Source organism: Phyllostomus hastatus, unplaced genomic scaffold, assembly GCF_019186645.2.
Source record: "Phyllostomus hastatus isolate PE091 unplaced genomic scaffold, TTU_PhHast_1.1 phas_scaffold_585, whole genome shotgun sequence".
NCBI lineage: Eukaryota > Metazoa > Chordata > Mammalia > Chiroptera > Phyllostomidae > Phyllostomus > Phyllostomus hastatus.
In genome coordinates this window covers 7,975,589-8,003,088 of record NW_025334037.1, presented here as the reverse complement: position 1 = coordinate 8,003,088, position 27,500 = coordinate 7,975,589, and the positions used below count along the sequence as shown (strand labels likewise).

The 27,500-nt window shown below is 55.8% G+C and overlaps 2 protein-coding genes across 8 annotated transcripts in view; both read left to right on the top strand.

Annotated features, from left to right (window-relative positions):
- Window positions 1-17,704, top strand: part of ABCC8 (ATP binding cassette subfamily C member 8) — a 74,540-nt gene extending 56,836 nt beyond the window's left edge. For 4 of the 7 annotated variants that reach the window (XM_045825599.1, XM_045825598.1, XM_045825597.1 and 1 more), the window contains exons 21-39: window positions 495-575; window positions 2,225-2,362; window positions 4,037-4,162; window positions 5,066-5,165; window positions 5,399-5,640; window positions 5,739-5,905; window positions 7,004-7,073; window positions 7,549-7,706; window positions 9,416-9,508; window positions 12,298-12,400; window positions 12,962-13,075; window positions 13,430-13,550; window positions 13,671-13,801; window positions 14,686-14,764; window positions 14,960-15,068; window positions 15,456-15,559; window positions 16,339-16,472; window positions 16,907-16,969; window positions 17,462-17,704. In XM_045825599.1, coding sequence (XP_045681555.1) covers window positions 495-575; window positions 2,225-2,362; window positions 4,037-4,162; window positions 5,066-5,165; window positions 5,399-5,640; window positions 5,739-5,905; window positions 7,004-7,073; window positions 7,549-7,706; window positions 9,416-9,508; window positions 12,298-12,400; window positions 12,962-13,075; window positions 13,430-13,550; window positions 13,671-13,801; window positions 14,686-14,764; window positions 14,960-15,068; window positions 15,456-15,559; window positions 16,339-16,472; window positions 16,907-16,969; window positions 17,462-17,599 — 2,271 coding nt within the window. In that variant the 3' untranslated portion in view covers window positions 17,600-17,704. Of the gene's footprint in view, window positions 1-494; window positions 576-2,224; window positions 2,363-4,036; window positions 4,163-5,065; window positions 5,166-5,296; window positions 5,641-5,738; window positions 5,906-7,003; window positions 7,074-7,548; window positions 7,707-9,415; window positions 9,509-12,297; window positions 12,401-12,961; window positions 13,076-13,429; window positions 13,551-13,670; window positions 13,802-14,685; window positions 14,765-14,959; window positions 15,069-15,455; window positions 15,560-16,338; window positions 16,473-16,906; window positions 16,970-17,461 lie in introns of all 7 variants that reach the window. The other 3 variants (XM_045825594.1, XM_045825592.1, XM_045825595.1) reach the window with 2 other exon arrangements.
- A 3,343-nt stretch (window positions 17,705-21,047) lies between these two features.
- KCNJ11 (potassium inwardly rectifying channel subfamily J member 11) lies at window positions 21,048-24,312 on the top strand. The gene has a single exon (XM_045825783.1). The coding sequence runs from the start codon at window positions 22,002-22,004 to the stop codon at window positions 23,172-23,174; it is 1,173 nt and encodes a 390-aa protein (XP_045681739.1). The 5' UTR covers window positions 21,048-22,001; the 3' UTR covers window positions 23,175-24,312.
- The last annotated feature ends 3,188 nt before the right edge of the window (window positions 24,313-27,500 follow it).

Below are 27,500 nucleotides of genomic sequence, written 5' to 3'. Positions count from 1 at the left end.
GGGTCAAAACGATCTCCTTGAGCAAGGACGGGTTTCAGCCCTGCTTGGTGCAGAGGTCAGTTTAGCACCTCCCCAGGCTGGAGATGACTGACGTCTCCTTCAGCCATGCCCCGAGTGTATCCTGGGAGCTCCACGTGCTGCGCTAGACTTAGCATTATGCCCTCCCAGTTTACTCTCAGGTGGGACAGTAGGATTCTCCTGTGGCTGCCCTCCTGTGTTTGATGAAATCCCTATGTCCTCTGTCTTGGGTTTCACTGGTCAGATGGTCCCTTGCACCTATATGCTGACTGTTTATAGTCTTGGAGGTTATATTCCCCACTTCCCAGTGAGATCAGTGAACATGTACAAGTCCCTTCTCTCTGCAAAGTGAGGGGGAAACAAAGAGGTGGACAGAGCCAGGCCTCTATCCCAAGGAGCTCACAGTCAAGGAGGGGCCAGGACAGTCTCTCCTGAAGGGCTTTGAGGGCATGACCTTTCCTCCGCTTTGGTGACAGGGCATCAACCTGTCTGGTGGTCAGCGCCAGCGGATCAGCGTGGCCCGAGCTCTCTACCAGCATACCAACGTTGTCTTCTTGGTGAGTGTGCCAGCTCGCACCTCCCTAGGGGCCCTCGTGTCTGATTTGTCTCCCTGGCTCATTGCTTACACACACACACACACACACACACATCACCCAGCTACCTCCTTCTTCAGGAGCAAACTTCTCCTGCCAGAGATATTACTTATTCATCTTATTGATGGGGAAACTGAGGCAAGGCTAGCACCAACGACCCACTGTGGACTTCACACTGACCTCTGAGGGAAGGCGAGTAGTAGCTATGGGCCACCACTCTGCAGGACCCGCCCAACCTCTCAGTACTCATTCAGCCTGACTATAAGGATGGCCAGGGCGTGGAGTGTGTGCTGCCCCTTCTCATCTCATGCCCACAGCAGACATTGCTAGCTGATCACAGAATTTCCCCCACAGAACATTAATTTGGCCTCAGAACCCTTCTCAACACAGCACTCCAGGTAACCACCAGCCATCAAATAGGACATGACACTTATTAGCCACCCCTGGCCTACTTCGTGCCAAGTTCTGTGTTAGGTGCCTTGGTTGATCTGAAGAATTCTAAGGCCCAGCCCTTGGCCTCAAAGGTTTAGAGTCTGATTAGGGAGACAGAGCTCACCCACTCTCAAGGGCCACGGCCCAGCCAAGAGTCAAACTGTGTAGCACAGGCTGTGAGGAGCCTTATCCAAGAAGACAGCCGTGAGGGCTGGAGGAGGGCCTTGGAGGAGGGCGTCCTGAAGGAGGGCCTTGAAGTGTGAGTCAGTTAAACAGAAGGAAACAGAGGCTGTGTAGAGAAAGAACTGAGAGAAGGAACCTCAGGTCCCTGGTCCCAGTTTTGTTCCCTCTCCCCCACAGCACCCATAAGCACTCCCCACTAAACACACTCACTATGTGAGGTTTGCGGTATGCGACATCTGACTCACGCACAGCACATCACCAAGTACTAGCTCATCCACGACCCCATGTGAACCTTAAGCGACGCTGTTAGAGAGAAATAAAGCAGATTTTTTAGTTTATTTCAACAAACTTTTATTTAACTCCTATTCTGTACCAGGCACTGTCACAAGGGCGTCTCAGTTCTTTTGGAGGGAAGGAGAGGGTCTCACTTGTTAGGGACCTCCTGTAAATAACTATCGGATCAGCCTTGGTGCAGGTTATCGCTGCAACACAGGAGGGGAGGCGAAGGGTAGGGTCAGGAAAGGGCACAGGGTGGAGCATGGCAGATGGACAGGCGGTAGTTCACCGGGCAGACAAACGGCGCATCCGTGCTCCAGGCAGAGGGAACAGTTTAGATACCAGGCCTGGAATGGCAAGTTCCCTGGAAACCTGATGTGCAGAGACCTTGGGCAGTACAGATGAGCAGTGAGGCTGGAAAGGAAGACCGGCAGGTTGTAAAGGGCCTGGGTTCCCACGCCCAGGGATTCAAACTTCACAGGCTTTGCAGAGCCATGGAAGTCAGGAGTCAGGAAGTGATTGTGATTAGATCCATTTGAGAATGCTAACTGAAGGCAGTCCCATTTTAAGTTAAGGCAACTGAGGCCCTGAGAGCCTCATTGTCCAAGGCCACACAGCTAATAGTGTCAGTCCTAGACCAGAGCTGATGTAACTCTGCTAGGTGTTGTACTCACTGTCACCCCTCCCTGTACACTTGCCCCTACCTTCCCCCCTCTCTCCAGGACGACCCCTTCTCAGCTCTGGATGTCCATCTGAGTGACCACTTGATGCAGGCCGGGATCCTCGAGCTCCTCAGAGACGATAACAGGACAGTGGTCCTAGTGACCCACAAGCTACAGTACCTGCCACACGCAGACTGGGTGAGGGGCCGCAGGAGGTCAAGCTGTAGAGGGCTGGGGTGGGGGAGGCAGTCTGGCTCCTTCAGAGGAGGTAATGAGAGGCTCCATAGCAATGGCTGAGGGCTACCACGCAGAAGAGGTCTGCACTGGCTGGTCACGTGCAGACTGGGCAGATCGGAGCCCTGCATAGCCCAGGGGTTGGTGTCGCCTACAGCTCCCACATTCCCCACCCTAGCCCGGGTCTCACAAGGGCTGGCACCGAGAAGGCTCGGAAAGGAGCAGACATTCAGTTCCTACCTCTGTTCCTACTCAGGCGGATATCTCATCCCCCTTGCTAGGCAAGTGCCCATTGGACAGGAAAACCAGCTTCCTGCCATCTGGTGGGTTGGATTCAAGTGAGGACAAGATGGAGGAGATGGACACAAGTGACAGCAGTAGGAACAGAAATTTCCGTATTATCAATGGAATGCAGTTTTGTGAACCCCCACACTGACTGAATCCCCATACTCCTCAGCATGCAGAAACAGTTACTTTTCCATTCATTGAAAAGCACTTAATTCTTAAGATGGAAATCGTGTGACTTTTGAAATCTGTGCCTCACCTGATCCTTATATAAATTTGCCCCTGAGAACTGAGGTCCTCCCTGAGCATCAGGCCTGTGCTAAGTGGCCCTTCTAATTCCCCCCACATAAGTCTCCCTTCCACATGTAGTGAGACCCTCCCTCCACTATGAAAAAGGGAAGAAAGCCCTGGCTGGTGTAGCTCCGTGGACTGAGCACAGGCTATGAACCAAAAGGTTGCTAGTTCAATACCCAGTCAGGGAACATGCTTGGATTGCAGGCCAGGTCTCCAGATGGGGGCACGTGAGAGGCAACCACACATTGATGTTTCTTTCCCTCTCTTTCTCCTTCCCTTCCCCTCTCTCTAAAGATAAAAATAAATAAAGTCTTTTTTAAAAAAGAAAAAGAAAAAGGGAAAAAATCCAGATTTTAAAAAAAAGCTAAAACAAGTCCAGGTTCAAGTCTGAGTCTCCATGGCGACCTTGGCAAGACAGTGCAGGACAATCCTTAATCCAAAGCAGGCAAATATGGAAGTGCCTGGTTTCTGGAAGTATCAGTAGATAGGACTCCCAGCACCCCTCCCTAAACCCCAGTGTGGGGAGTGGGGGGTGAGAGGGGCAGGGGTAGGTGTCTGAATTATCATGGGTCCACATGACTGTGAAACACTGGGTGTTTCAAATAAAATAAGTTTTATTGATTTCAAAGAGACATGGCTACACACACTCTGACCAACGGGTACTTTGCCAAAACTGGTGGTCCTCTCAGACCCGCCTTGAGGAGGAGCTAAGGGGAGTGTGCAATTAGCCCATTGCATGTATAAAAACAGCTGCCACAGCCACCCCGCAGATAACCAAACAGCTTGACCAGGATGCGCTAAGTTGCTCTGCAAACCCTCCTATCCATCATGGGCAACCATTGAGAATTACGCCCCAGATGTACCAAATTCTAAACCCTGGGAGTGTGTTAATGAGGGTTGGTTATCACTATGGGCTCATTTCAGTGGGTGAGCCAGAGGTCATTTGTAGTAGGGAAAGGATGTGTGTCTGTCCACTTCTACCTCCTCAGTCAGGCGGGGTGTGACCTCCACTCCCCATCCCCAGCCAGCCCTCTGCAGGGTTTGCTTCTGCCTTTCCAGATCATCGCTATGAAGGACGGCACCATCCAGAGGGAGGGCACGCTCAAGGACTTCCAGAGGTGTGAGTGCCAGCTCTTTGAGCACTGGAAGACCCTCATGAACCGGCAGGACCAAGAGCTAGAGAAGGTGGGTATATCCTAGGGGCCAGGCAACCACCCCCTGAGAAGAAGCTTCTGCTAGAACTAACCTCATAAAGGCCTTCCTGCCCTCACCAGCCCCAGGAAACCCCCCAAAATGTCAGATGTGAGAGCTGAGTACGAACTTGCTGCTAGCAGGGGAGAGCCAGTACCTGCGCCCACTGCCCAAGGCAGAGTCAGGTGGACGCCTTCCCTTCATCCTGAGACAGTCGAGCACCATTTAGTTTACAAAGTTTCAGAAAATCAACTCTGAGTAGCTAAGCAAAGAAAAAAGGACAGGAGGAGTTAAGAATGTATTAAATCATGAAACTAGAAAGTCCAAGGGTGTCATAGCTTCAGGGAGAGCTGGATCCAGGCAGTTAAACATTGTCATGAGGGCTCTGTTTCTCCCCATCCCTTGGCTCTGCTCCCCTGAGATTGGCTTCATTCTTATGGTAGCAGTGAGGGCCATTGGTAGTCTGAGGTTTATATTCTCCCAGATTGACAACTGCCAGAAAGAGAGTGTCTCTTTCAGGATTGCTTAGCAAAAGTCCCAGGGCTGGCTCTTACTGGTCCAATTTGGTCACATGCCCACATCTGAACAAATCATTGTAACCAGTGATGTGGAAGGTGAGGATTGGCCAGTCCTGTCATATGCCCACGTCTGGAGTCAGGGAGAATGACCAGCCCTCCTGAATCACAGAGACTAAGAACAAGAGAGAGGTGGTGCCCCACAAGGACACTGGGGTGCTGTCAGCTGATAAAGGGGAAGTATATCCCTCTGGACCCTCCTCAAGTCAGGAGGAATGTGGAAATTGACACTGTTTGTGACCAGGGATGGTTGCCCCCTCTCCTCCCTTTTCCCCTCTGCACACCTGAAGAAGACATTAGCCAAGCCCCATTTGGCTTTCAGGAGACCGTCATGGAGAGAAAAGTCCCAGAGCCACCCCAGGGCCTACCCCGGGCCATGTCCTCAAGAGATGGCCTCCTACAGGATGAGGAAGAGGAGGAAGGTACAGACAGTGGGACTGGGAGTGAAATCACAGCCTGAGGTCTGATTATTCCCTGGGAGACTAAGGTCTGAGGTTCTGAGGGTGGTAAGATAGTATGCCTTTGATTACACTCTTCCCTCTGTGTGTCTCAGTCCCTCGGTCTTCCCTTCTGTCAGTGGGCATAGTGTGCCCCCTGGTTCACCCTCAGGGGTCACGAAATGTGAAGCCACAAGGTGGGTTCTTTCGGCCCGCAGAGGAGGCCGCCGACAGCGAGGAGGAGGACAACCTGTCGTCGCTGCTGCACCAGCGCGCCAAGATCCCATGGCGAGCCTGCGCCAAGTATCTGTCGTCTGCTGGCGTCCTGCTCTTGTCGCTGCTCGTCTTCTCCCAGCTGCTCAAGCACATGGTCCTGGTGGCCATTGATTACTGGCTGGCCAAGTGGACCGACAGTGCCCTGACTGTGAGCCCCATGGCCAGGAACTGCTCCTTCAGCCAGGTGGGGCCTGCAGCCCTGGGGCAGCGGTTGGGGGTGGGGCAGAGAAGGCTGAGCCATGGACACCCCCAGGACCCTGCCTCACTCTCTCCCTGGCCCAGGAATGCTCCCTCGACAAGAACGTCTACGCCATGGTATTCACGGTGCTCTGCAGCCTGGGCATTGTGCTGTGCCTGGTCACATCTGTCACAGTGGAGTGGACGGGGCTGAAGGTGGCCAAGAGGTTGCACCGCAGCCTGCTGAACCAGATCATCCTCGCTCCCATGAGGTATCCCTCTCCCCCACCATGCTGGGGTTTTGGGCAACTCACTACTACCGGGGCCTCAGTTGTCCCATCTGAACCTCTGTCACAGGCTGTTGGGCATGACTCAAGGAGCCTCAAGTGTATATAAAAGTGCCCTCCTTGATGCAGAAAGCAGAGGGAAACTGGCATTTACTCAGCCAGACACAGTGCTAGGCATTTTACAGGGCTAACTCATCCCATTGTTACAGCAGTCTTTCAAAGGGAGCACCTGCAGGCTCTGTGACAACGTTAATTTCTCTTCCCTGGGCAGGTACCGTCTGCCCGTCTCCACCCACGGGCTCAGCTCCCCACTCCTTTCTGTCCTTCCTCAGCCAGCCCACAGGTGCTGACACTGGGGACATGGTGTAGCTGTTCTAATATTCTGTAATGGCCTGAATAAAAACCTCAAAGACCGCTTGGTGTGAAAGAAGTCACTGACCATCTGGCTGGTCAGTTTGGCTTAACAACACAGCAGGCGAATGAACGGGTTGCCTGGCCCCACCCTCGTCCATGCCAGACCTCACCATCTAACTACGATATTTACTTTCCAGCCTCCTCAGCTCTCTGCAGCTCAGAGGCATGGCCTCAAAGTTTACGCACCCTCCATTTGTCCCAGAACTGTGGTTCTGGATACTCTGGTTGGGGGTGGGCTGCCTCTTTGTCACAGCTGCAGTGATGACAGCCAGAGTAGCCTTGCAGGGTCAGCCAGCTGACAGGCTGTACCCGGGGCCCTGTCCCCTGACTGGTTGTCCCTTTGACTGGTTGTCCCTCTGGAGAGGACTCTATGTCCCGGGGAGGACAGCTGCTGAGTGAGTCAGGCCTGGCGAGCAGCCGAGAAAGGTGGCAGTGGTCACACATGGGCTTGGTAGTAAGAGAGGCTAGTGAGGGGCCAGCACCCTACTGGGCTGCTGTGAGGGACTCAGGTCAGGGGTCTACAGACCTTCCAAGGCCACCTCCCCTGGGGAGTTAGATGCAGGGGCGACTCCAGAGACACCGAAAGGAAAGAAGTAACTACCTCATTCAATGAACAGTTTGTTCATTATTCAGTCAACAAACGAATCATGTCTTCTGGTTGCCTCTTAGGTTTTTTGAGACCACACCCCTTGGAAGCATCCTGAACAGATTTTCTTCTGATTGTAATACCATTGACCAGGTACACAGGCCTTGACCCGTTTCTCCAGCTCAGAGAGAGGCTCGGCCCCTGTCGGTTGCTGGCTTCCCCAGAACCCATGACCGGGGCCCTGGGGGAGGGACCCAGAGGGCCCCAATCTGGTTATAAGGCCCTCCTGGTAGGCCTTCAGAACAAGGCTGAGAAAAACCGCATGCCCTTGCCTTCCATCCAAGAGCCCCCTGGCTCACTCCAGTAAGGTTCCGGCATATTCTGAACCAAGGTGACCGATTCTGTGGAGAATGTTTGTTTTCACTAAGCCCCTGTTTTTTCTCCACCACCGCACTAGATAGTGAGAAAAGACAGCCCCGGCCCCTGCCCTCAGGGAGCCTGTGGTGTAGCTGCGGAGAAAATCCGCTGGCAGTAACAAGGTGGAGGAACAGAGCCTGGCAGTGGGCAGCACACCGAACGCCATCAAACACCAAAACTCACCTCCAGCTCTTACCCTCCCTTCCCTCAGCACATCCCGTCCACGCTGGAGTGCCTGAGCCGCTCCACCCTGCTCTGCGTCTCTGCCCTGGCTGTCATCTCCTACGTCACACCTGTGTTCCTCGTGGCCCTCTTGCCCCTGGCCGTCGTGTGCTACTTCATCCAGAAGTACTTCCGGGTGGCATCCAGGTGAGGGAGTCACTTGCCAGGGTCCCAAGGTGAGGTTGGGGCTGGGGCAGGATGGGAGGTGCTTTGCCGTGGGCAGTTTGGTACTCTTGTTGGAGCCCTCACTGGTGGAGTCGGGTTCCCCATGAAAAGGCAAACAGACGTAAAGGAGATGAAATGTTTGCATCCCACTACACTAACATAAATAATCGAGTGTCAGCAGCGCCCACGCTGAGGGTAACATCCGGACTGTTTCTGTGGGAGCTTGTGCAGGAATGGGACTCCAGGTCGGGGCGTGTGCACATGTTTATGCCCTGCATTCTCTTCACCAAACTGCTTCTCAGTAGGGTTGTGTGAGTCCAGCCGGCTGAGAGCTGGGCGTGCAGGCCGAGGGCACCTGAGGGGCAGGGTGTTACAGCAACCCCACCTCCCAGCCACCTGTCACGAGGGAGTCTCTCACGATTCTCCTTATCACGCTCGCCCTCCTGAGCCTTGGAGCCACATGTGCCTCTTTCCTACTCAAAGTTTTCTACGAATCTTCTCTAGAAATTTTTTCTGGGAGTGATTCTGTTAAGCTCGTAGATTCAGAGAGTTGCAGAGACCCCATGTCTCAAACTGCCAAGGACGACCTGGCCGTGGGTCATGGAATCAGTATCAGAGATCACAACCAGCATTGGTAAAATAATTAAATAGCACAGATAACAGACTATATGCACAGAGTGACAGTAGCTTTGCCCCGAGAAAGCTCTGTTTGGGTGGTGTAGGGGTGAGTGTGTGCGGATGTGTGGTACAAAATGTGTGTCTTACTATGGCCGTGGTCAGAGAGGCTAAGTCCCTTCCCCAAGTGCACAATGTTGGCTAAAAACTGGAGTCAAACTGCTGATTAGCAGTTGTGATAATTACATTTAGGTACATCCTGGCCACAATTACCTTGACCACAGGACTAAGATTTCTATAAATGGCTTTTTGTCTGGATGACCCGGAATCCCCTGGTACGCACAAGGAACATAGTACATTGACAGTCACAGAACCACGGTGGCCTTTTGAACACTATACAAGCTGTTCTACAAGGTTCCCTTCTCCTGCCAGAGGAGCTGCCCTAGTCCCCTGGCACCCACTGTGGCGGTTTTGGAGGCGGTTTGTCTGGGAAAGCTGCTTCCTGCATCCCAACCTGGCCACCCCAGCCCTAAGGCACTTGGGAAGGTGCAGCTGTGGAGGGCAGGAGCAATTCTGTTTCCATGGAAACCCCTGGCCTGTCCCCCTGAAGGTGCTCTTTAGATTCTGACCTGTGACGTGCTGAAACCTATTGTGGTCATTGGGGAGGGACTGGAAGCTTCCAGTTGGCCCTTCTATTCCTTTGACTAGTGTCTCAGTGTTCAGGTTGTTCTCCTGTGAATGGGCAGCTAACGCTGCCTGCCCCGTCTTGCTGCAGAGCAAGACCCTGCAGCTCAAGCACAGGGACGGAGCTGCAGACGAGAGGAAGGGGAGGCCCAGGATAGCACAACTGTGCCAGCACGCTGATTACACACTTTACATAAACGAGCTGTCCAGTTCTTACACTGCTTGAAGGGGTGGTACCATTGACCTCCTGCTCTGCCGGTGAAAGGCAGAGATCTAGAGGGGCAAAGCCATTTGCCCACGTGGTCCAAGGGGTAGAGGTAGGATTCAGACCCAGGCTGAGCCCTGAGCCTGTCCCCCTAACCATCCCCCTCTGCTCCCCGCCCCGCCCACAGGGACCTGCAGCAGCTGGATGACACCACCCAGCTCCCGCTGCTCTCGCATTTTGCGGAAACTGTGGAAGGCCTCATCACCATCCGGGCCTTCAGGTACCAGGTTCACCCCAGGATGGGGGTGAGCAGGGGTGGGGCTGGGGTCATGGGTCTTGAGATTCAATTCTCAGGGTTCCACTTAGGAAGGGCCAGGACATACGTCTCCCCACCCCTTCTCAAACCTCCAGGCTCAGATGATGTCCACCAGGGGGGTCAGGCCAGGTGGGCTCCACTGCATGATCCAGAGCGGGAAGCCTCAGCCCTGCAGCCAGGCCCAGGCCCTCTATGAACTGAGGCTGGGACAAGCCCTCATATATCAATGCTAGAAAGGCCCTTAATCATATGGGTAAGCGTGAGGGATCTTTTGTTGAGAACCTCCTATGAGTCAAACACTATGCTGAGTCCTTTCCGTGCCAATCTCATTCATTCCGCCCTATAATCCAAGCTGGTGTCAACGATTATTCCTATTGCTCAGATAAGAAAATCGAGGCTCAGAGTTGAACAAGCCCAGACTTGAACTTGCTCATTCATTCAACAAACTTCAGCATTTACCATGCGCTAAGCCCCATGCCAGGCACTGAAAAGATATGAGTCAGATGAGCTCCTGTCCTGGAGGTATTTACATTGTAGTCTTTGAGCAGACCAGGACAAGCCCATGTGACAGGCGCTCTGAAAGAAAGGGGGATACAAGCTGTGGGAGCACATGAGGGAGGGCAGTCATGGAAGGCTTCATAGAGGAGGTGGCAATGGAGCTAGGATTCAAAGGGTAGATACAAGTTCACCAGACTGGAGGAATACCCCTAAAACTTCAGTGCCCCTGCCATCCTCTTGCTACCCTGTGTTGTGATGCTGGACTGGACAGGAGCATGTGAGGCTGCTGGAGGAGTTTGGGGGCTCTTGCTCCCCTCCCCAGTCTCTGTCTGATGTATTGGGGCATCTCTCCTCCAGCCAGACAGGTCAGAAACCCCTGACCCAGATAGTTGGGCTCTGGTATCTAAGCCTCAACCAGAGAGTGGTTCCAGGTTATTTTTAGAATGGCACAGCTGTACAGGGTGTGACAGGAGCCATGTGACACCAAGGCCTGTGTCCAAGAGTAACCCTAGGGCCCAAGAACCAGCTGAGAGGGTCCAGGGAAGTTTACATCCTTCCCCCAAAGCCCCCAAAGTCTAGCTGCAGCCTTGGGAGAGATACCCAGGTCCCTGGTGTGGTCCTCTTAGGGTCTTGTCTAGTAGAACAAAGGAAAACCAAGTTCTGCCCTGGCCTTGGCTCTGCTCCCAGGACAGCCCCTGCCCCCCTGCAGGCCTGTGCTGTCTTCCATACAGAAGCTGCCTGGAGCCCGGCATGAGACTCTGGGGTCTCCTCCCAGCCTCCTTCTCAAGCCTGAACTTCCCCAGTTTCTTCAACTTTCAGGTCCCTAACACTCCTGGGCTAGCCCCTCCTCTAAGTTTTGGTGATGTCTATCTTATATATAACTGGTGTCCTCGAGATCTTCAGGCTGGACCTGGGGCAGAGGGCCTGCCACTTTCCTAGAAGAGGCCAGACCCTCTCAGTAGGATCCAGGTGGTTTCCAGCATCCTGCAACCAGTCCCAGGGCAAGCCTGTGGTCAGCCAGAGGAACTGCTGCCCAGCGAGGCCTCCCACACCCTGCACTGATGGGGTGGATGGTTTTTAAGTGAATGAAGAACTTGAGTATCATCCCTTGGATGTGTTTAATTCATTGGCTCCTGCCCAGCAGCCCACCCTGTGCTAAGTGTCGTACACACACTATTGCATCTAATCCTCACAAGAGCCCCAGCACACAGTTGCTGTAGCCCCATACTAAAACGGGGAGAAGGGGTCCAGAGAGGCTGAGCAACCAGTCTGAGGCTGCACAGTCAGCGAGAGCTGGTGCTGGGCTGGTAACCCAGACCTGTCTGACCTTCTGGCTTTTCTAAGAGTCCTACTTTCCCCCCACAAAATCTTCCAAGAGCACCCAGCTCTGGGCTCAGCGTTGGGCTCAGAGGTTGTTGCCATCCACGTAGGAACTATAACTATCCGGTGAGGAAACTGGGGCTCAGTCTTGACACACAGCCAGTAAGGAAAGGCCTGGACTCGAGCCTGGGTCCCCACGGCCCCAAAGCTGGGGCTGTCTCCACCGTGGCACACCTATCACAGCAGCTCACACACACCCTCATGCACACTCATCCCTCAGAGCAGTCACAGATGCTCTGACTCTCCTGTCACACACATGTGCACCCTCACATACACACCTTCAACACACACTTCCTGAAGCCCTTCAGTGGTATGGTTTCACACTTGCCTCTCACACAGCACCTGCACATGCATCCACCCCGTGGCTGTGCAAATGCACGCTCTCTCACAACTCAGAGACTCACTTTACTGTCCTCACACACAGTTCACTCACAGGCCCTCCGCCCAGAAATAATCAAAGCAGAACAAACACCTTCCAGGAGTGAAAAGCAAATGCCCAACAAGGCTTGTCTTGAGTCCCTCTGAGTCCCCTCAGTTGTGTCCCTGAGATCGGTGCTGAGATGGCTTTTGTTCATCCTGTTGTTCATCATCACACCACTGCTCCTGCCCCTCCCCTGGGCTTGGCCCCGGCTGGCCAGGTCTGAGGGGCGGCCAAGGAGAGCGATGCCAGGAGCCCGGGCAGGTCAGAGGGAGGAGGCAGGTCCACATGTGTGTTTAAGCTCAGGAGAGAATGTGAGGAGGGCATGGGGGCTGGAAAGGAGCTCCCAGAGTCCCTGGTACAGAGAGATCTCATCTACCTTAGAGGGCCAGGGACGGCTCCCAGAGGCTACGTGAACCAAGATTACTTCCTCAGACCAACCTCACCCTCCCTCCAGGTACGAGGCCCGGTTCCAGCAGAAGCTCCTCGAATACACAGACTCGAACAACATTGCCTCCCTCTTCCTCACGGCCGCCAACAGATGGCTAGAAGTCCGCATGGCAAGTGCCCCCCACCTGCCGCCCCCAGGCCCCAGAACAGAGCATCTGATAGGGGTGTGGAGCTCTGCAGAGCAAGGGGGAAACAAACTCGAACCAGAGGGGGAGCACTGTGGAATACCAGCTCGTGTGTGCATGCAGGGTGGGCACTGAGGCCCCCCTGCCTCTCCCAACCCCGACGGTCCTCCTGGTGTCCGCCCTGAGGCCCCTCTGCTCCATATTACTGCCTGTGGACCGTGTACCTGAGGAGTGTGCAAATAGTGAGAATAGATGTGTGTTTAACTGTGATGAGTGTGTGTCTGGAGTAGGTCATGTGACACTTATGTACCTGTGTGGACCAGCCGGTGAGGCATGTGTGCAGGTGAATGGGTATAGGGGTGCCCTCACTGTCTCCTGGCGTTCCAGCCTTCGCAGGTGCGCTGTGTGTCTGCTGATGTTTAGGTGATGTGAGGGCTGGCGTTGAGTCTCGGCTCAGCTGAGCTACTCTCTGCCCTGAAGGGCAGGAGGGGAGGACACTGTGGCTTGCAGCCCCGAGGGCCCAGGCCAGCCCCTGTCCCTCCACAGGAGTACATTGGTGCATGTGTGGTCCTCATCGCGGCCGTGACCTCCATCTCCAACTCCCTGCACCGGGAGCTCTCGGCTGGCCTGGTGGGCCTGGGCCTCACCTATGCCTTAATGGTGAGTGACAGCGGGCCAGGCCCAGGGAGAGGCCAGACTCCGCACCCAGGGAATCCCAGGACACCTTTTCCTAATGAGACACCCCTGGGCCTTACCCCAGGCTGCTTTGAGTCTGATGCGGGTGGGCAAGCTGACTGCAGGGTCCTGCCTTGCACCCAGGGCCCAGGCCCCAGACGGATGGTGGGTGAGGAACCACACTCCTTATATCCCTCTGCATGCCTCTAGGAAGGGCCACCCTGAACAACCAGCCAGTGGGCAGCAAAAGATATCAGGGACCTCGGTCCCTCCTCAGCTATAAGAAGACCGTCTGGTGGCCAGGGACAGGTCACTTACTGTGACCATCCCTCCCCATAGGTGTCTAACTACCTCAACTGGATGGTGAGGAACCTGGCGGACATGGAGATCCAGCTGGGGGCCGTGAAACGCATCCACGGGCTCCTGAAAACGGAGGCAGAGAGCTATGAGGGGCTGCTGGGTGAGGGGTGCCAGAGGGCTCTGGGGAGAGGGCCGGGAGGAGGGAGCCTGGGGGTAGGGTGGTATTGCTGGGCACCAGCTGTGGCCCACGCTAGCGGCTGACCCCCAGCCGGGCCCCCAGCACCGTCGCTAATCCCGAAGAACTGGCCGGACCAGGGGAAAATCCAGATCCAAAACCTGAGTGTGCGCTACGACAGCTCCCTGAAGCCCGTGCTGAAGCACGTCAACGCCCTCATCTCCCCGGGACAGAAGGTCAGGGGCCGGGCGGGGGTGGGGGGACAGAGGGCTGGCAGCCTTGCAGAGCCACCTCCTGGTGCTCCAGGCCCCACGGGTCTCACACCCATTCGGAGCCCCCAGTCTCCTGACCCTGAGCCCCTCACCTGACACGGCTGAGCCCACCTCGCCCCTCCTCCTCCTGCTGCCCTCACTCACCCACCAAGGAGGACACCCCAGGCTCCCCTGGTTAAAGGGGCTTTGTCAGCACCTCCCTGCCCACTGCAAATGGTCAAGATTCTGCCAGGGCACTGTCCTCTGCTGAGTTTCACAGCAGGGGCCTAGGGGCAGAGTGTGAGGCCACCCTTGTCCTGGGGAGAGCGCCCCCATCTGGCACTCTGACCCGCCTCTCTTACTGATTCCATCTTCCTCACTCCCACTCTGCTCTCTGCCACTGCCCCCCTTCTTCTGTCTCTCACTATCTCTGTGTCTGTATTGGTTCTTTGTTGTCATTTCTGTCGGTATCCAAGGGCCAGGAAGCGATGCGGCCAGAGATGGCTCCATTTTAAGGTGGGACACACAGACACACCGCCGCACACCACACTCAGCCACCCCTGCCCTCCTGCCACACCCTTGCATATAGAGACACACCAGTGCCCCCAACTCCCCTGCAGCCAAGTACCAGGCACAGCCAGGCCGCACCCAGGTCCAGGCAAAACAGACTTGTACCCCCTGCACTTGCTTGTAGGTCCCCATAGGAACCCCCGCTGCAGGAAACAAGCCCGAACCTGGGGTCCAGCCCTGGCTAAACCAACACTGGTGAGAAAACCAGGACAAGAAGATATGCTGTGACCTCCCTGCCCTGCAGCATCTGGATACCACGCCCCCGAGCCCCTGCAACACACTTGTGCTTCTCTTTCCAGATTGGGATCTGTGGTCGCACAGGCAGTGGGAAGTCTTCCTTCTCTCTCGCCTTCTTCCGCATGGTGGACACGTTTGAAGGTGAGGGGTATGGTGGGCACCCCACAGGTACCCACAGCCACTAGATGAAACCTCAGTCCTGGTGTATGGTCACAGGGGCCCAGCAATCACAGTCTTCCCCTGCATCCGCCCTGGGCCCCAAGTCCCAGGCTAAACTGTCCCCAGCACCTCCATTCCCCTCCATGGTGCCCCACCCGTCACCTGGTCTCCACGCAGGGCGCATCATCATCGACGGCATCGACATCGCCAAACTGCCGCTGCACACCCTGCGCTCGCGCCTCTCCATCATCCTGCAGGACCCCGTCCTCTTCAGTGGCACCATCCGGTGAGCCCCGTCTCCCCGCCCAGGCCTGGCTCGGCTTCACCCATTGAATCTGCAAAGAGGAGGGGTGGGCAGGGCCAGGAGCACTTAGCTGGGCACCCACTTCCCTGGGCAAGAGCCCTGCTCCGGCCCCGAGCACGAGGGCCTGGCTCTGGTTCTTCAGAGGAGTCTTACCCTCATGCCCTTCTCCTTCCCGTTAGGCCTGGGCAGGCACTGGTAGGGGCACCCCAACCCTGAGGTCTGGGGTGCTGCCACCTTAGTGCCCATCTCCCAGCCAGAACCCTACGTCAGCCAATTCTCCCTTCACCAGCCTCACCCTCTGCAAGCCCCCTGGGGATGGCGCCAGTACCCTTCTCCCTTCCTAGCGGGGCTTTCTGTGTCCCACTCCAGATTCAACTTGGACCCAGAGAAGAAGTGCTCCGACAGCACTCTGTGGGAGGCCCTGGAGATAGCCCAGCTGAAGCTGGTGGTGAAGGCACTGCCGGGAGGCCTCGGTAACTGCTGCTGGCTCAGCGGCTGATACGGTGCTAAAGGGCGTCTGTAAAAGCTGGGGGTGGGGGTCGGGGGACCTATGCCTTGGGTGTGCCCAGAACTTGGAGTCTAAGGTCTGGCAGGACCCCGGAAACCACTCAGTCCTCCCTCTCACTGTACTGGAGCTCCGAGAGGTCAAGTGACTGGCCCCAGGTCACACAATTGGCCAGTTCAGGGTCCGGCACAGAAGGGACAAGGGGAGTCACCGTGAAATGGAGCTTACAGGTCCTGGTACTGCGATGGTGTATTCTGCCCTTCCCTGCCCTGTCCACCTGCCTGCCCAGTTTTGGCGGAAGGAGGAAGGAGAGGACAGACTGGGAAACCCCAAGCACGGGGCACTCCTCAAAGCTACTGGGAAGGCCCTGGCCCCACCCCAGCGGCCGGCAGGCCTTGGTATGCTTGCTGCAGCCCCTTTGACAGCAGAGGCTTGCCAAACCTTGGCTCCAGAGAACCACACCACCAAGACGCCCACACACGAAGCACACATACTCAGTGCACACACCCCTCCCAGAACTGCCCAGAGCCCCAGCGGCACACAACTCCAGGGGGCGCTCTTCTCGTTGTAATCCATGGCATCCATGTTCTTGTGTAAGGCACAGCAACCCTACACGCCTATACTCAGGACACAACCACATATTTGCTCCTGTGCAGACATCTCCCAACACCCCCAAGCCACACTATCCGCTCTACTCACAGCGCAGGGTTCACTCAGCCCTGCCCCTCCCCCTGCGGCTGATTTCAGATGCCATCATCACGGAAGGGGGGGAGAATTTCAGCCAGGGCCAGAGGCAGCTGTTCTGCCTGGCACGGGCCTTCGTGAGGAAGACCAGCATCTTCATCATGGACGAGGCCACAGCTTCCATCGACATGGCCACGGTTGGTCCTGGGCACACCCATGGGGTGGGGGTTTGGAGAGGGCGTGGGTGTTAGGGGGAAATTTGCACAAAGTGGTCCTGGCATTGCCGTTGCCTTGAACATCAAGACCATTTCTGGCAGAAAAGGCAAAGGGCTGGGGGCCCTGACTCCAGCTAGTCCTGGGGGGCATGTTCATAACCTGCATACACACAGGCTACACACAGATCCACAGAGACTTCACACCGCCCAGCACACTGCAGACACACGCACAGCACACGGACAAGCCCGGAGCTGAGCTCCTTGAGTGCTGGGAACCTAGCTGATCCCATGCAGAGTAGGGCCCGACAGAGGGAGGGGTGGGGCTAGGATCAGGGTCAGGCCCCACATCCCCCAAAGCTGGGCCAGACCACGTGCACTGGGCAGGTGAGCCAAGAGCTGCCGCTCCTACCTGGCAGGAGAACATCCTCCAGAAGGTGGTGATGACGGCCTTCGCAGACCGTACGGTGGTCACCATTGCGGTAAGGGGCTCGCTGATGGGGTGCAAGGGGTATGCCCAGTGAGAGAGCCACCCTTGGGCTCAAGAGGGACCCTGGAGCAGGACAGGGCAAGGAGTCTGGAGGGCTTGCAGGGACCCTGGGTTGCAGGATTTGGTGTGGGGTGGATTTGTACCTACCTGTCCCTCAGATCTTCCCTCTCATTGTCCAAGCTTCAAGGCCTGCCCCTGTCCCAAGGCCCTGTGAGCTAGGCTAGGGTTACAGCTCCACAGGAAAGGGGGTGGGGGCTTTCTGAGACGTGAAGCCTGAAGGTTGGGGCAGAGCGAGACTTGGTGAGGAGAGAGGATGTCATTAATGGGAGAATGGCTTGGAGTCACAGCCACCCTGGGAAAGGTCAGTCACCACAGAGGCAGGATATCCTGGCCAAATGCCTTCCCCTTCACCCTGCAGGGGGGATGCCCTCAGTTGCCTTGCCCTTTCCCCTGCCATCCTGACCAGCCCCTCCCACCCCTCCAGCACCGCGTGCACACCATCCTGAGTGCAGACCTGGTGATTGTCCTGAAGCGGGGTGCCATCCTTGAGTTCGACACGCCAGAGAAGCTGCTCAGCCGGAAGGACAGCATCTTTGCCTCCTTCGTCCGTGCAGACAAGTGACCTGCTGGAGTCCCAGTGCCATCCCATGCCCCATCCTGGCCCCACCTCCCGTCTGAGTTTTCTAACTGTAAATCACTTGTAAATAAAGAGATTGGTTCTTTCCTACCAGAGGCCTTGGTTCCGGTAGGCAGAGGCTGGGGTGGACTGAGGGTCCAGAGGAGCCAGCGTGACCTTGGCATCAGGCAGACTGAAGAAGGTGTGCAAGCATGGGCAAACTCGGGTTTCCTTTTCTGTGAAATGAAGGTGTATTAGTGTCCTTGGGCTGCTGTAACAAAACACCAAGGACTGTGTGGCTTAAACAACAGAAATTTATTTCTGACATTTACGGAGGCTGCAAGTCCAAGATCGAGATGTTGCAGATTAGGTTTCTCCTGAGGCTTCTCTCCTTGGTGGCAGACAGCTACCGTCTAGCTGTGTCCTCATGGGCTTTCTGGATTCTGTATGCACATCCGTGGTGTCTCTCTCTTTTCTGATTAGGACACCAGTCATACTGGATTAGGGCTCCCCTCCCACGACTTCACTTAACTTAATTACCTCCTCCTAGGACCTGTCTCCAATATAGTTACACTGCAGAGCTTTCCAGTGTATGAATTTAGGGCTTCAATATATGATTTTTGGGGGCAACACATAACAAGAGATATGGCACTTTTGTGATTATCTCATCAGATAAGGTAGCAGATCTCCTTATAGCTTGGTCCCTGTCCTTCTTACTTTAATTCCTGGACTTACAATTGTGGGGCCCCAAGAACCGTGGATTAGCACCATTTCTCATGCAAGTGACAGGAGCCCAATTCCACATGGCTTAAATGAAAACGAGTTTATTGTCATATGTGACTGAGAAGGACAGGAGATGTACTACTTCAAGCACGGCTGGTCCAGGTGTTTGACACCAGGGATGTGTCTCCATTTCTGGGTTCCCTCTTCCTCTCCGTCCCCAATGACAGATGGCCACTAGCAGCTCCAGCTTGCTCCCTATCCTTTGAAACAGAGATGTTCTTTCCTAATAGTTCCAGCAAAAATCTTGGGAGCCAATCTCAATTGACCAACTTGGGTCACATCCTCACCTCCAATCACTGTGGTCAGAGGGCTGGAACAAACTGACTGGCTAGGCCTCGATCACATGTCCCCATCTCCACCCCTCATGTGGGGCATTCAGAAGCAGAAGAAGGTGGCCCTCCAGAGGGAAAGCACAGTGCACACCACTAGTCAGCCAGGTGGTGACTGGGAGATGCTGGGGCCCAGACATAGGAGACCCAAACAACAGCTGTCCCCAGACTCCATCTGCACACCTGCCCTCAGCCAAGAAATGGCAGGTGCTCACTTACATATCATTTTATTACATTTACATGTTGCCTACAGTAGTGGCTGTACCAGGCTCTAGGGTGCAGACCCAGGAGTCTTGGGCCTGCATTCCCCTTGCCTGCAACAGGTAAGAAACTTACAACATAAGTAAAACCCACCAGTCATTGGAGACAGGTGCAGCACAAACCCTTCTGAATGTTCTAGGAGCCAGACCTGTAAGGCTGCTTGGGGAGGCAGGATTTGAGTTGGGCATGGGGGGAGCAGAGTTAGAGAAAAGGGCCTGTAGATGGTGGGTGGGGGCCATAAGATCAGAGAGCCTTGAATGCTAGGACAAGAAGTCTAGGATAAGCCTATGAACAAAAGGGATGTAAAGAAGTTTTCTGAGTGAGAACAGGGCTTGACAAGAGCAGTGTTTGGAGGAGATGAGTTGGAGGAGGTGCAGGATGGATCAGGGGAGGAGACTGAGCCCTTTGGGTAGTGGACTGGCGCTCCTGGAAAGGGCAGAGCAGGGAATAGCTGAGGCCTCAGGGCTCTGCTGAGAGGCAGGGTTCTGAGATGCCTCTGGGGCCCCATCAGCTCTCTCCAGCGTGGGGCCTCCCAGGAGCAGAGCCAAGAGGATTCCCGCATGATCCTATGCCCCGCCCCCTGCAAGGAATTCCAGGAGCAGGGCCCACACTCAAGTCTTGCAGGGATACCCAATGCAATCCTGGCACAAACCGCTCTAGAGCATCCCTGATGGGCTGCCAACCTTGACTTGGATACCCTGCAGACGTGGGTCATCCCTGGTTATTAGAACGGACTCTTCCATATGCAAAATCAAAGCCTGTCTCTCTTCCACACAGTATGTATACTGGGTCTACACTTGGGGTCCAAGAGTTTCTGTACCAGTGCCCAAACTCCCCGAGGAACTCTTCAAGCTTCCTTTTTCTGATGTCTAAACAGCTGTAGTTGTCCCAAAGGTTTCCCGTGTAACCCTAGCTCCTTGAGCTCCCCACTCTGCTCCCCTTGTTTTCCCCTCCCCACCCAAAGCACTGCACTCTGGTAATATAGCCCAAGATCATGCTCACTCTGAGCAGCAGTGTCCTGCCTTCAGGTGGGTAAGGGAGAAAAAGAGGAAAACTCAATATGAAAGTCACACTTGGCCCCCCAGAGGCCCATACACCCACTGTCCCTAAATTTCCAGCCCCTGCCTCAAGCCGCCACTCCAGCAAATGGACACACATGGGTCAGGGGTCCCTCCATAAGGACCTGAGCCCCAGAGAGGGAGTGGGGCCATTACTGCCACAACGGAGAGCTAGCAGGCTTTCCCTTTCAGATGAGAACTGGGGACCTCCCACCTGGGGCCTAAACCACAGGTCAACGCTAGACTAATGCCTGCAGTAGAAACAGCACTCATGCCCAGGCCAAGAGCCTGGGTGCCCCAGTGCCCAAGCTGGCCCTAATAGAGCCCCACTGACCCAAGTGCGTGTCATGACCTAAGGCTGAAGGAGTCAGGCCGTGGGTGTAAAGAGGTGAAAAGCAAGTGCCGGTAGCTCAAACCCTCTTTAAAGTGCAGGGGTGGTGTTGAGGAAGGGGGCAGTCTTGGTTGAGAAGATGCAACCACCCAGACTTCTGGGCTGTTGTATTCAGCATCCCCTGTATTCAATTGTGTTCCTACACCTTCTAAGGTACTTTCTCCCCCGCCCCCACCCCTGAGGAAGGGAGGCCGTGGATTACATCAGATTCCCAAAGGATCCATGACTCAGAAAAGATTAAGAGTATTCTTCAAAGAGAAGAAGCAGGCAGATAAGAAGTCATCCGACTACCTAATCTCTCCGTGTCACGGGGTTGGTTATGCAGCCCCTCCGCGCACGCCTCCTTTCTCTGCGTCCAAACTGAGGATAGGAAAATTGCAAAAGGGAGCCAGGGCGACAGGGGTCGCCGATCCGAGTGGGAGGGCAAGTCACGACTTCCTTCACTTCCATCCCGCCCTGATTTCATAGACCGTGGGCAGAAGCGACCTCTTTTGGTCCACCTGATTGGGCAAACCCTCAAGGCCAGACTGAGTCTGGAGAAAGCAGGCAGTAGGAGGTGGACGGCGAGAGGCGGGGCTTGAATCTGGGCTCAGGAATAGGTCGGGCTCCCTCTGGCGGCCCCTGCCCCCACTCGGCTCCCCACGGCCCTTGCCCTCAATCTTCCACCCCGACTTAGCACGGGTCGATCTCCGCGGACTGACAGACACGCTGGAGGACAGCCCGCCCCAAGCCCAACGTCAGGAAGAGGCGGGGAGGCGATGGCTGCGGCTTGAAGAGCAGGAGCAGGTGCCGCGGAGACGAGCGGGCGGGGCCGGGACGGAGCGCGGGGCGGGGGCGCGGCGCCGGCGTGCGTGCGGCCGGCGCGGGGACAGGAGGACCCGACTTGGGAGTGATCCCGGTCAGGTCACGCTGGGGCGAGGGGATCTGGAGTTGGGCCGGGTGGGGTGGCGACTCTCGAGGGCGCAGGACCCCAAGGAGACAGAGAGGACGAAAGCTGGAGGAGGGATCCAAAGAGCGGCGAGAGCGCTACGCGGGGGTTGGGGTAGGAAGGAGTGGGCATACCTGGAGGTGAGACTGGGGAGTGGTCAGGATATGAAACTAGCGCGGAGAGGGCTCAGGAGCAGAAATGGGTGAGGTGGAAGATACGGTGGGAGTTGTGTGAGGTCTGGTCAGTTGTGATAATAACCGGAGGTGTTAAGTTCCAAGACAGAAGAGGTGGGTTAAGAAGGAATGCTGGTGGAGACAAGGGATCTTAGACAGGGGGGCGTCCAGGGGTGGTCAGCAGGAAAGGAGTGTTGAGGTGGAGCTGAGGTCCAGGGCCAGGTGGGGAACTGGCAGAGTGGGAGCTCACTAGGCAATGGGCAGGTGGGCTAGGGTGTGAGGCTAGTATAAAAAGTGAAGCAGGGGCCAGATGGAGGTGAGGATGAGACTGGTTGGGGAGGCATCTCAGAAATGAGACCAGCATAGACTGAGGACCCAGAGTGGAAGGGTACCCAGGGAGGGAACCCCACAGTGAGGCCAGAGGCTGGTCAGAGGGCACTCTCCCCTCCCATGAGTGAAGCCTCTCCCTGGTGGTCGCTGGAGCCATGCTGTCTCGCAAGGGCATCATCCCTGAGGAGTATGTGCTGACACGGCTAGCGGAAGACCCTGCAGAGCCCCGGTACCGGGCCCGGGAGCGGAAGGCCCGCTTCGTGTCCAAGAAGGGCAACTGCAACGTGGCCCACAAGAACATCCGGGAGCAGGGCCGCTTCCTGCAGGACGTGTTCACCACGCTAGTGGACCTCAAGTGGCCGCACACACTGCTGATCTTCACCATGTCCTTCCTGTGCAGCTGGCTGCTCTTTGCCATGGTCTGGTGGCTCATCGCCTTTGCCCATGGTGACCTGGCCAACGGAGAGGGCGCCACCGTGCCCTGTGTCACCAGCATCAACTCTTTTTCATCTGCCTTCCTTTTCTCCATTGAGGTCCAAGTGACCATTGGCTTCGGCGGGCGCATGGTGACCGAGGAGTGCCCACTGGCCATCCTGATCCTCATTGTGCAGAACATCGTGGGGCTCATGATCAACGCCATCATGCTGGGCTGCATCTTCATGAAGACCGCCCAGGCCCACCGGCGGGCTGAGACCCTCATCTTCAGCAAGCATGCAGTCATCGCGTTGCGCCATGGCCGCTTGTGCTTCATGCTGCGCGTGGGCGACCTCCGCAAGAGCATGATCATCAGCGCCACCATCCGCATGCAGGTGGTGCGAAAGACCACCAGCCCAGAGGGCGAGGTGGTGCCCCTCCACCAGGTGGACATCCCCATGGAGAACGGTGTGGGGGGCAACAGCATCTTCCTGGTGGCTCCCCTCGTCATCTACCACATCATTGACGCCAACAGCCCACTCTACGACCTGGCCCCCAGTGACCTGCACCACCATCAGGACCTCGAGATCATTGTCATCCTGGAAGGTGTGGTGGAAACCACGGGCATCACCACCCAAGCCCGCACCTCCTACCTGGCCGACGAAATCCTGTGGGGTCAGCGCTTTGTACCCATTGTGACCGAAGAGGATGGCCGCTATGCCGTGGACTACTCCAAGTTTGGCAACACCATCAAAGTGCCCACACCGCTCTGCACAGCCCATCAGCTTGATGAGGACCGCAGCCTACTGGACGCCTTGACCCTCGCTTCGGCCCGTGGACCACTGCGTAAGCGCAGTGTGGCCATGGCCAAGGCCAAGCCCAGGTTTAGCATCTCTCCGGATTCCCTGTCCTGAGCCATGGTCCCCTGAGCTCCCACCCCACATGTGTGCACATGGGCAGTGTGGTATGGTATGTAGAGTGGACGTGGCGTGGCCCTCTCCGCCAGGCCAGGACCTGGTGCAAGGCTGGGCCCTCCGCAGTTCAGCCTCCCCGCTGCTGCTCGCCCAGGGTGTTACAAGGCATTGTCACTACCTATTTATGGCCTCAGCTGGAGCCCATACTGGGTTATTTTTGTTCCTGTTCCTCCCAGCCCCAACTCAGGACTGGTTGGTCCTCCTCCCTGGACCCAAATCTGGAGAGCTTGTGGGACCTGTTGGGCCCTACACCTGGGACTCCAGCTACTTTTGGGGTCCTGTGGTCAACCGGTCACAAGCTGGGCAGATGACTGGGGAAGAACAGTCCCTGGGTTGGGGGCCTGCTGCTGTGTTTCAGTGGCCCCAAGACACGCCTGTGGTCAGGCCTCAGCCACCCTTGGTCCCTGAGAACGCGATGAGCTACAGAGTGGGCTCGGCCAGCTGGGGAGGGTAGTCGGTGAGGGAGCATGTTCCAGCTGGGAGATCGGGGGTGTGGGGCCTGCACGGACAGGGACAGGCTGAGGTGGACAGGAGCCCCCTCCATGGGTAGGCTCCAGCAGGGAGGAAAAGGCATGAGGATGCTGAGCTTTGCTGAGTCCTGCTCAGGCACAGGGACAGGGAGATGGGCCCTCTGCCCCTGCCCTTTGCCTCAACACCAAGCCTCCTGCTGTGAGGGCTCCATGGGCTGGGGCTGCTGAGCCTGGCTGTTCCCATTCTGTCCCGCACCCTCAGAGGCTGGGGTGGGCTGGGGCAGACACTGGCATGCCAGACAGAAAGAAGATGAGGAGAGGGGTGTCGTGGGCCCACCACGCTCAGCGGGCCTCAGACCAAACTCTGGTGTTGGTTCCCCACCAGTGGCTGCCACTCACTTTTTCCAGAGAGTGACTGTGGAGGGTCCATGGGTTGCTAGAAAAGGAGATGTTGGAAAGGTCATGATGGGGGTGAGCAAGGTTCCCGAAGCAAAGAAGGCGTTGGACCTCATGGGCCTGACCCCAAGCCTGGACTCTTGAGCAGCGTTGTGTGTACCTGCTCATAATTCTGCCTTCTCCCTTGTCAATAAAGCCTCCCTCCTTCATGACCTAATCTCTGGACTGTTCTTGCTGGGGAGCTGGGAGGCATGCTGGTGGGCAGGGAAGGCAGGAGCTGGAGCAGCCACCTCTCATTCCAGAGGTGCCATAGACCTCAGTCCAGAGGCCCTCAAAGACCCCTGAGGTTGGTGGTCTTCCCCAGTTCAAGGAGACATTTCCCCGCTTGCCTCAGGCAGCCAAGCCCTGCCAGCCTGTCTGGCCACTGCAACTTTGGACACCCACTCGGCTTATAGCCCTGCCTCCACTCAGGAATCTGCTGGAAAGCTGGGGTGCTCAGGGAGAGAGGCGGGGCCATGATATGCATTAGCCAAGTGACTGGAGCATAAGCTGTCAGGCTAGCTGCCTGGGTTCAGATCCTGGCCCTCGCTCTACAACCTTGGTCAAGTAACTTCACCTCTCTTTGCCTCAGTTGCCTCATCTAAAATGTAGGGCTATTAATCATGCCTATGTCATAGAACTATTGTGGAAGTAAGTAAAAAATACACGTAAAATGCTGAAGTGCCTGGTCCATAGTAAGTGCTCAGGAAATGCTAACTGTGGTGACTGTGGTTGAATCAGCCACACGATGAGACGACCGACCAAGCAGATGTTAAGAGAGAGGGTGATGAGTGTCTGTGCCTGGTCCTGTCTCTTCCCTGTGTCCTGTCTGAGCTAACTGCAGGGGCTGTGGCAGGGCCTGTTACCTGGTCTTCTTGTCTCCATCTCACCCCTCAGTCCATCTGCAATGCCACCACCAGGGGTCTTTTGAAAAGGCCTGTGAACATCCTGTCTCACGTCAACTACCAGCAGTGGTTCCCTGTCACCTTCTGGGTCAAGGCCAGACCTGTACCCAGCCATTTCAGGCTTTGCCTGCTTTCCAGCCTTCCAGTGCCCCCTCCCCCTCCTCTGGCTGCCTTTCTGTGCCCTCTTTGCATATAACACTGACCTCCAACCTCCAAGCCTTTGCTTGCATTACTCCCTTTGCTGGACTTCCCAGGTCTCATCCCTGCCTGCTGAAATCCTTAAAAGTCCAGACCAAAGGATGCCTTTTCAAAGCCTTCCATGATTGCTCTGGAAAGACATGCCCCCTTCTTTTCTGTGAGTGTGTGCATTCTACTTTGGCCTACGTTTGTGGGTCTGTCTCCCCATCTTCAAGCCCGAGGCTCCTTGAGGAGAGGGACTGTGCCTGATTTAGCATGTGCCTGGCACTGAGTTACTGCTGAATCAATGAATGATGGAGGGATGGGTGGATGGAGGGATGAGTGGATGGTGTACAGAACACCAATCCAGGGTTATTGCTACAGTTTGAGGCCTGCAGAGGGCTTGTTGCTGGATCAGTGATAGTTTGTCACTGGAGACTCCAGAGGCAGGGCTGAGAGCCAGGAAGCTGCTGCTTCTGTTCCAAGCTCTGAGCTGCCCTCTCCCTGCACCACACAGTCCCCCAGCATTGATTCCCTTCCTTCCTCAGCTGACCCATTTCTGACTGGAAGGGAAAAAATGAAAAACTACTCATAGTCAGCACAGACTTTCTGGGACTTAGACTGGCTGTTCTGGAGGCCAGAGGAAGGGCCAGACTCCCTGTGAAACCCTTTGGCAGCACCAACCTTGGGATCCCATCCAGAGTAACCTTCCTCCAGCCCCTCAAACCTTAAGCTGCTATGACAGTGAACTGGCAGAACTGAGGGCTTGGCGCCACCTGCTGGCCACAGGGAAGACCTACTTGATCCCAGAATATCAGGGCTCTGGTCCTAGGCTTAAGGTTTAGCTCAGGCAGGAGCTGGAAAGTTTCAGGCATGGAGGGGAAGCTGGACCAAGCCTTGCCTGACCCTTGTGAATGTTCTTGCCCACTGATAGTGCCCCTTTCATCCAGGGGCACCCCTGCTTGAAAGCACTGGACTAACCCAAGGAAGCTCCCCTGAGCTCCACACAGCCCAGCAGGAACTTCTGTGAGAGTTTGGTGTCCGATATTCTGCCCCCGGACAGCATTGGACATCACACCAGAGCAGACAGAGCAGTTCACGGGATTCCACAACCTGCGTGCAGACTCGGCTGTCCCCCAGGCCCCTGGAGACAGGAGAGCGGCACCTCAGGTCACTGTGGTCCAGTGCTGATACAGATGCTGTTCTCCAAGTTTGTAGATGAGGAAACAAGATCAGAAATGACATTAACTTCCCAAAGTCTCACAGCTTTTGATGTGGCAGCCCCAAGATTTGCACCTGAGTCTGTCTCACACTCCTGCACAGTCCCAGTGACCTGATCTCAGGCTTTTACTCAGAGTACCGCCTTTCCAAAGTGTGAAATCCACCAGACTCTGCTCTCTAGATCAAGAGCAAGAGGGAGAGTGTAACTTGGGAAGCCCCTGGGCCTCCCTGAGCCCCAGATTTGAGGCTGATGACAAGCTCTGCTGTGGCAACGCCTATCGATTTGGCATCTCCAGCCAGTCACCTCGAGGCCCACGCATGGCCCTTCCACAGAGGGGACTCACCCAGCTTCTACAGAACCCACTTTACACAGATGGCGACCTCCCAGCTCCACCCTGCACGTGAGCTCCTGCCTGACAGTTTTCCTTAGGGAGAACTTTCCTAAGGAGCTTTCCCCTGGGAGTAGAGTAGTCGTGGCTCCCTGCATGTCTGTGGGCTCATCTCTGAGGTCTCCCCCAGGTCCAGGTGTCAGTCACCTTATCTTGTACCAAGAAATACAGAAGACTTTGGGGACAGGGCAAATTTTGTGTGCCAAAGTCATGTTGCCTCCAGACTAGGGCAGGCGTGAAGAACAACATATCTGTGGTCTGTTCCAGCTTCAGAGAAGCTGGCGAAAGACAGAACAGTGGCACTCAGATCAGAACTGCATTCCAGAGAGTGGGTTTACTGTGCTGGAATCTAAATTTTTGGCACCTTCTCTTCCAGGTCCCCCTGCCTGGGGCATGGTGTATCTTCATGGCAAGGGCAGCAGGTGCTACCTACACCTACTCTATTTCCACTCTGGGCAGGTCCACCTCTGAGTTGACGTGAAAGACAGGCCACTCAGGCTGCCCCACTTGGGCACAGGATGCCAATGAGTAGGAAACTAATGCAAAGGGCCTATGGGACTACACAAATGTATGCCGTACCCTGGCAGAAGAAAGGGTGTACTGAGTATGGGCCGGGTTAGCGATACCTGGGAGCTTCCTTCAGCCACACAGCTCCCCTTCCTGAAGGGG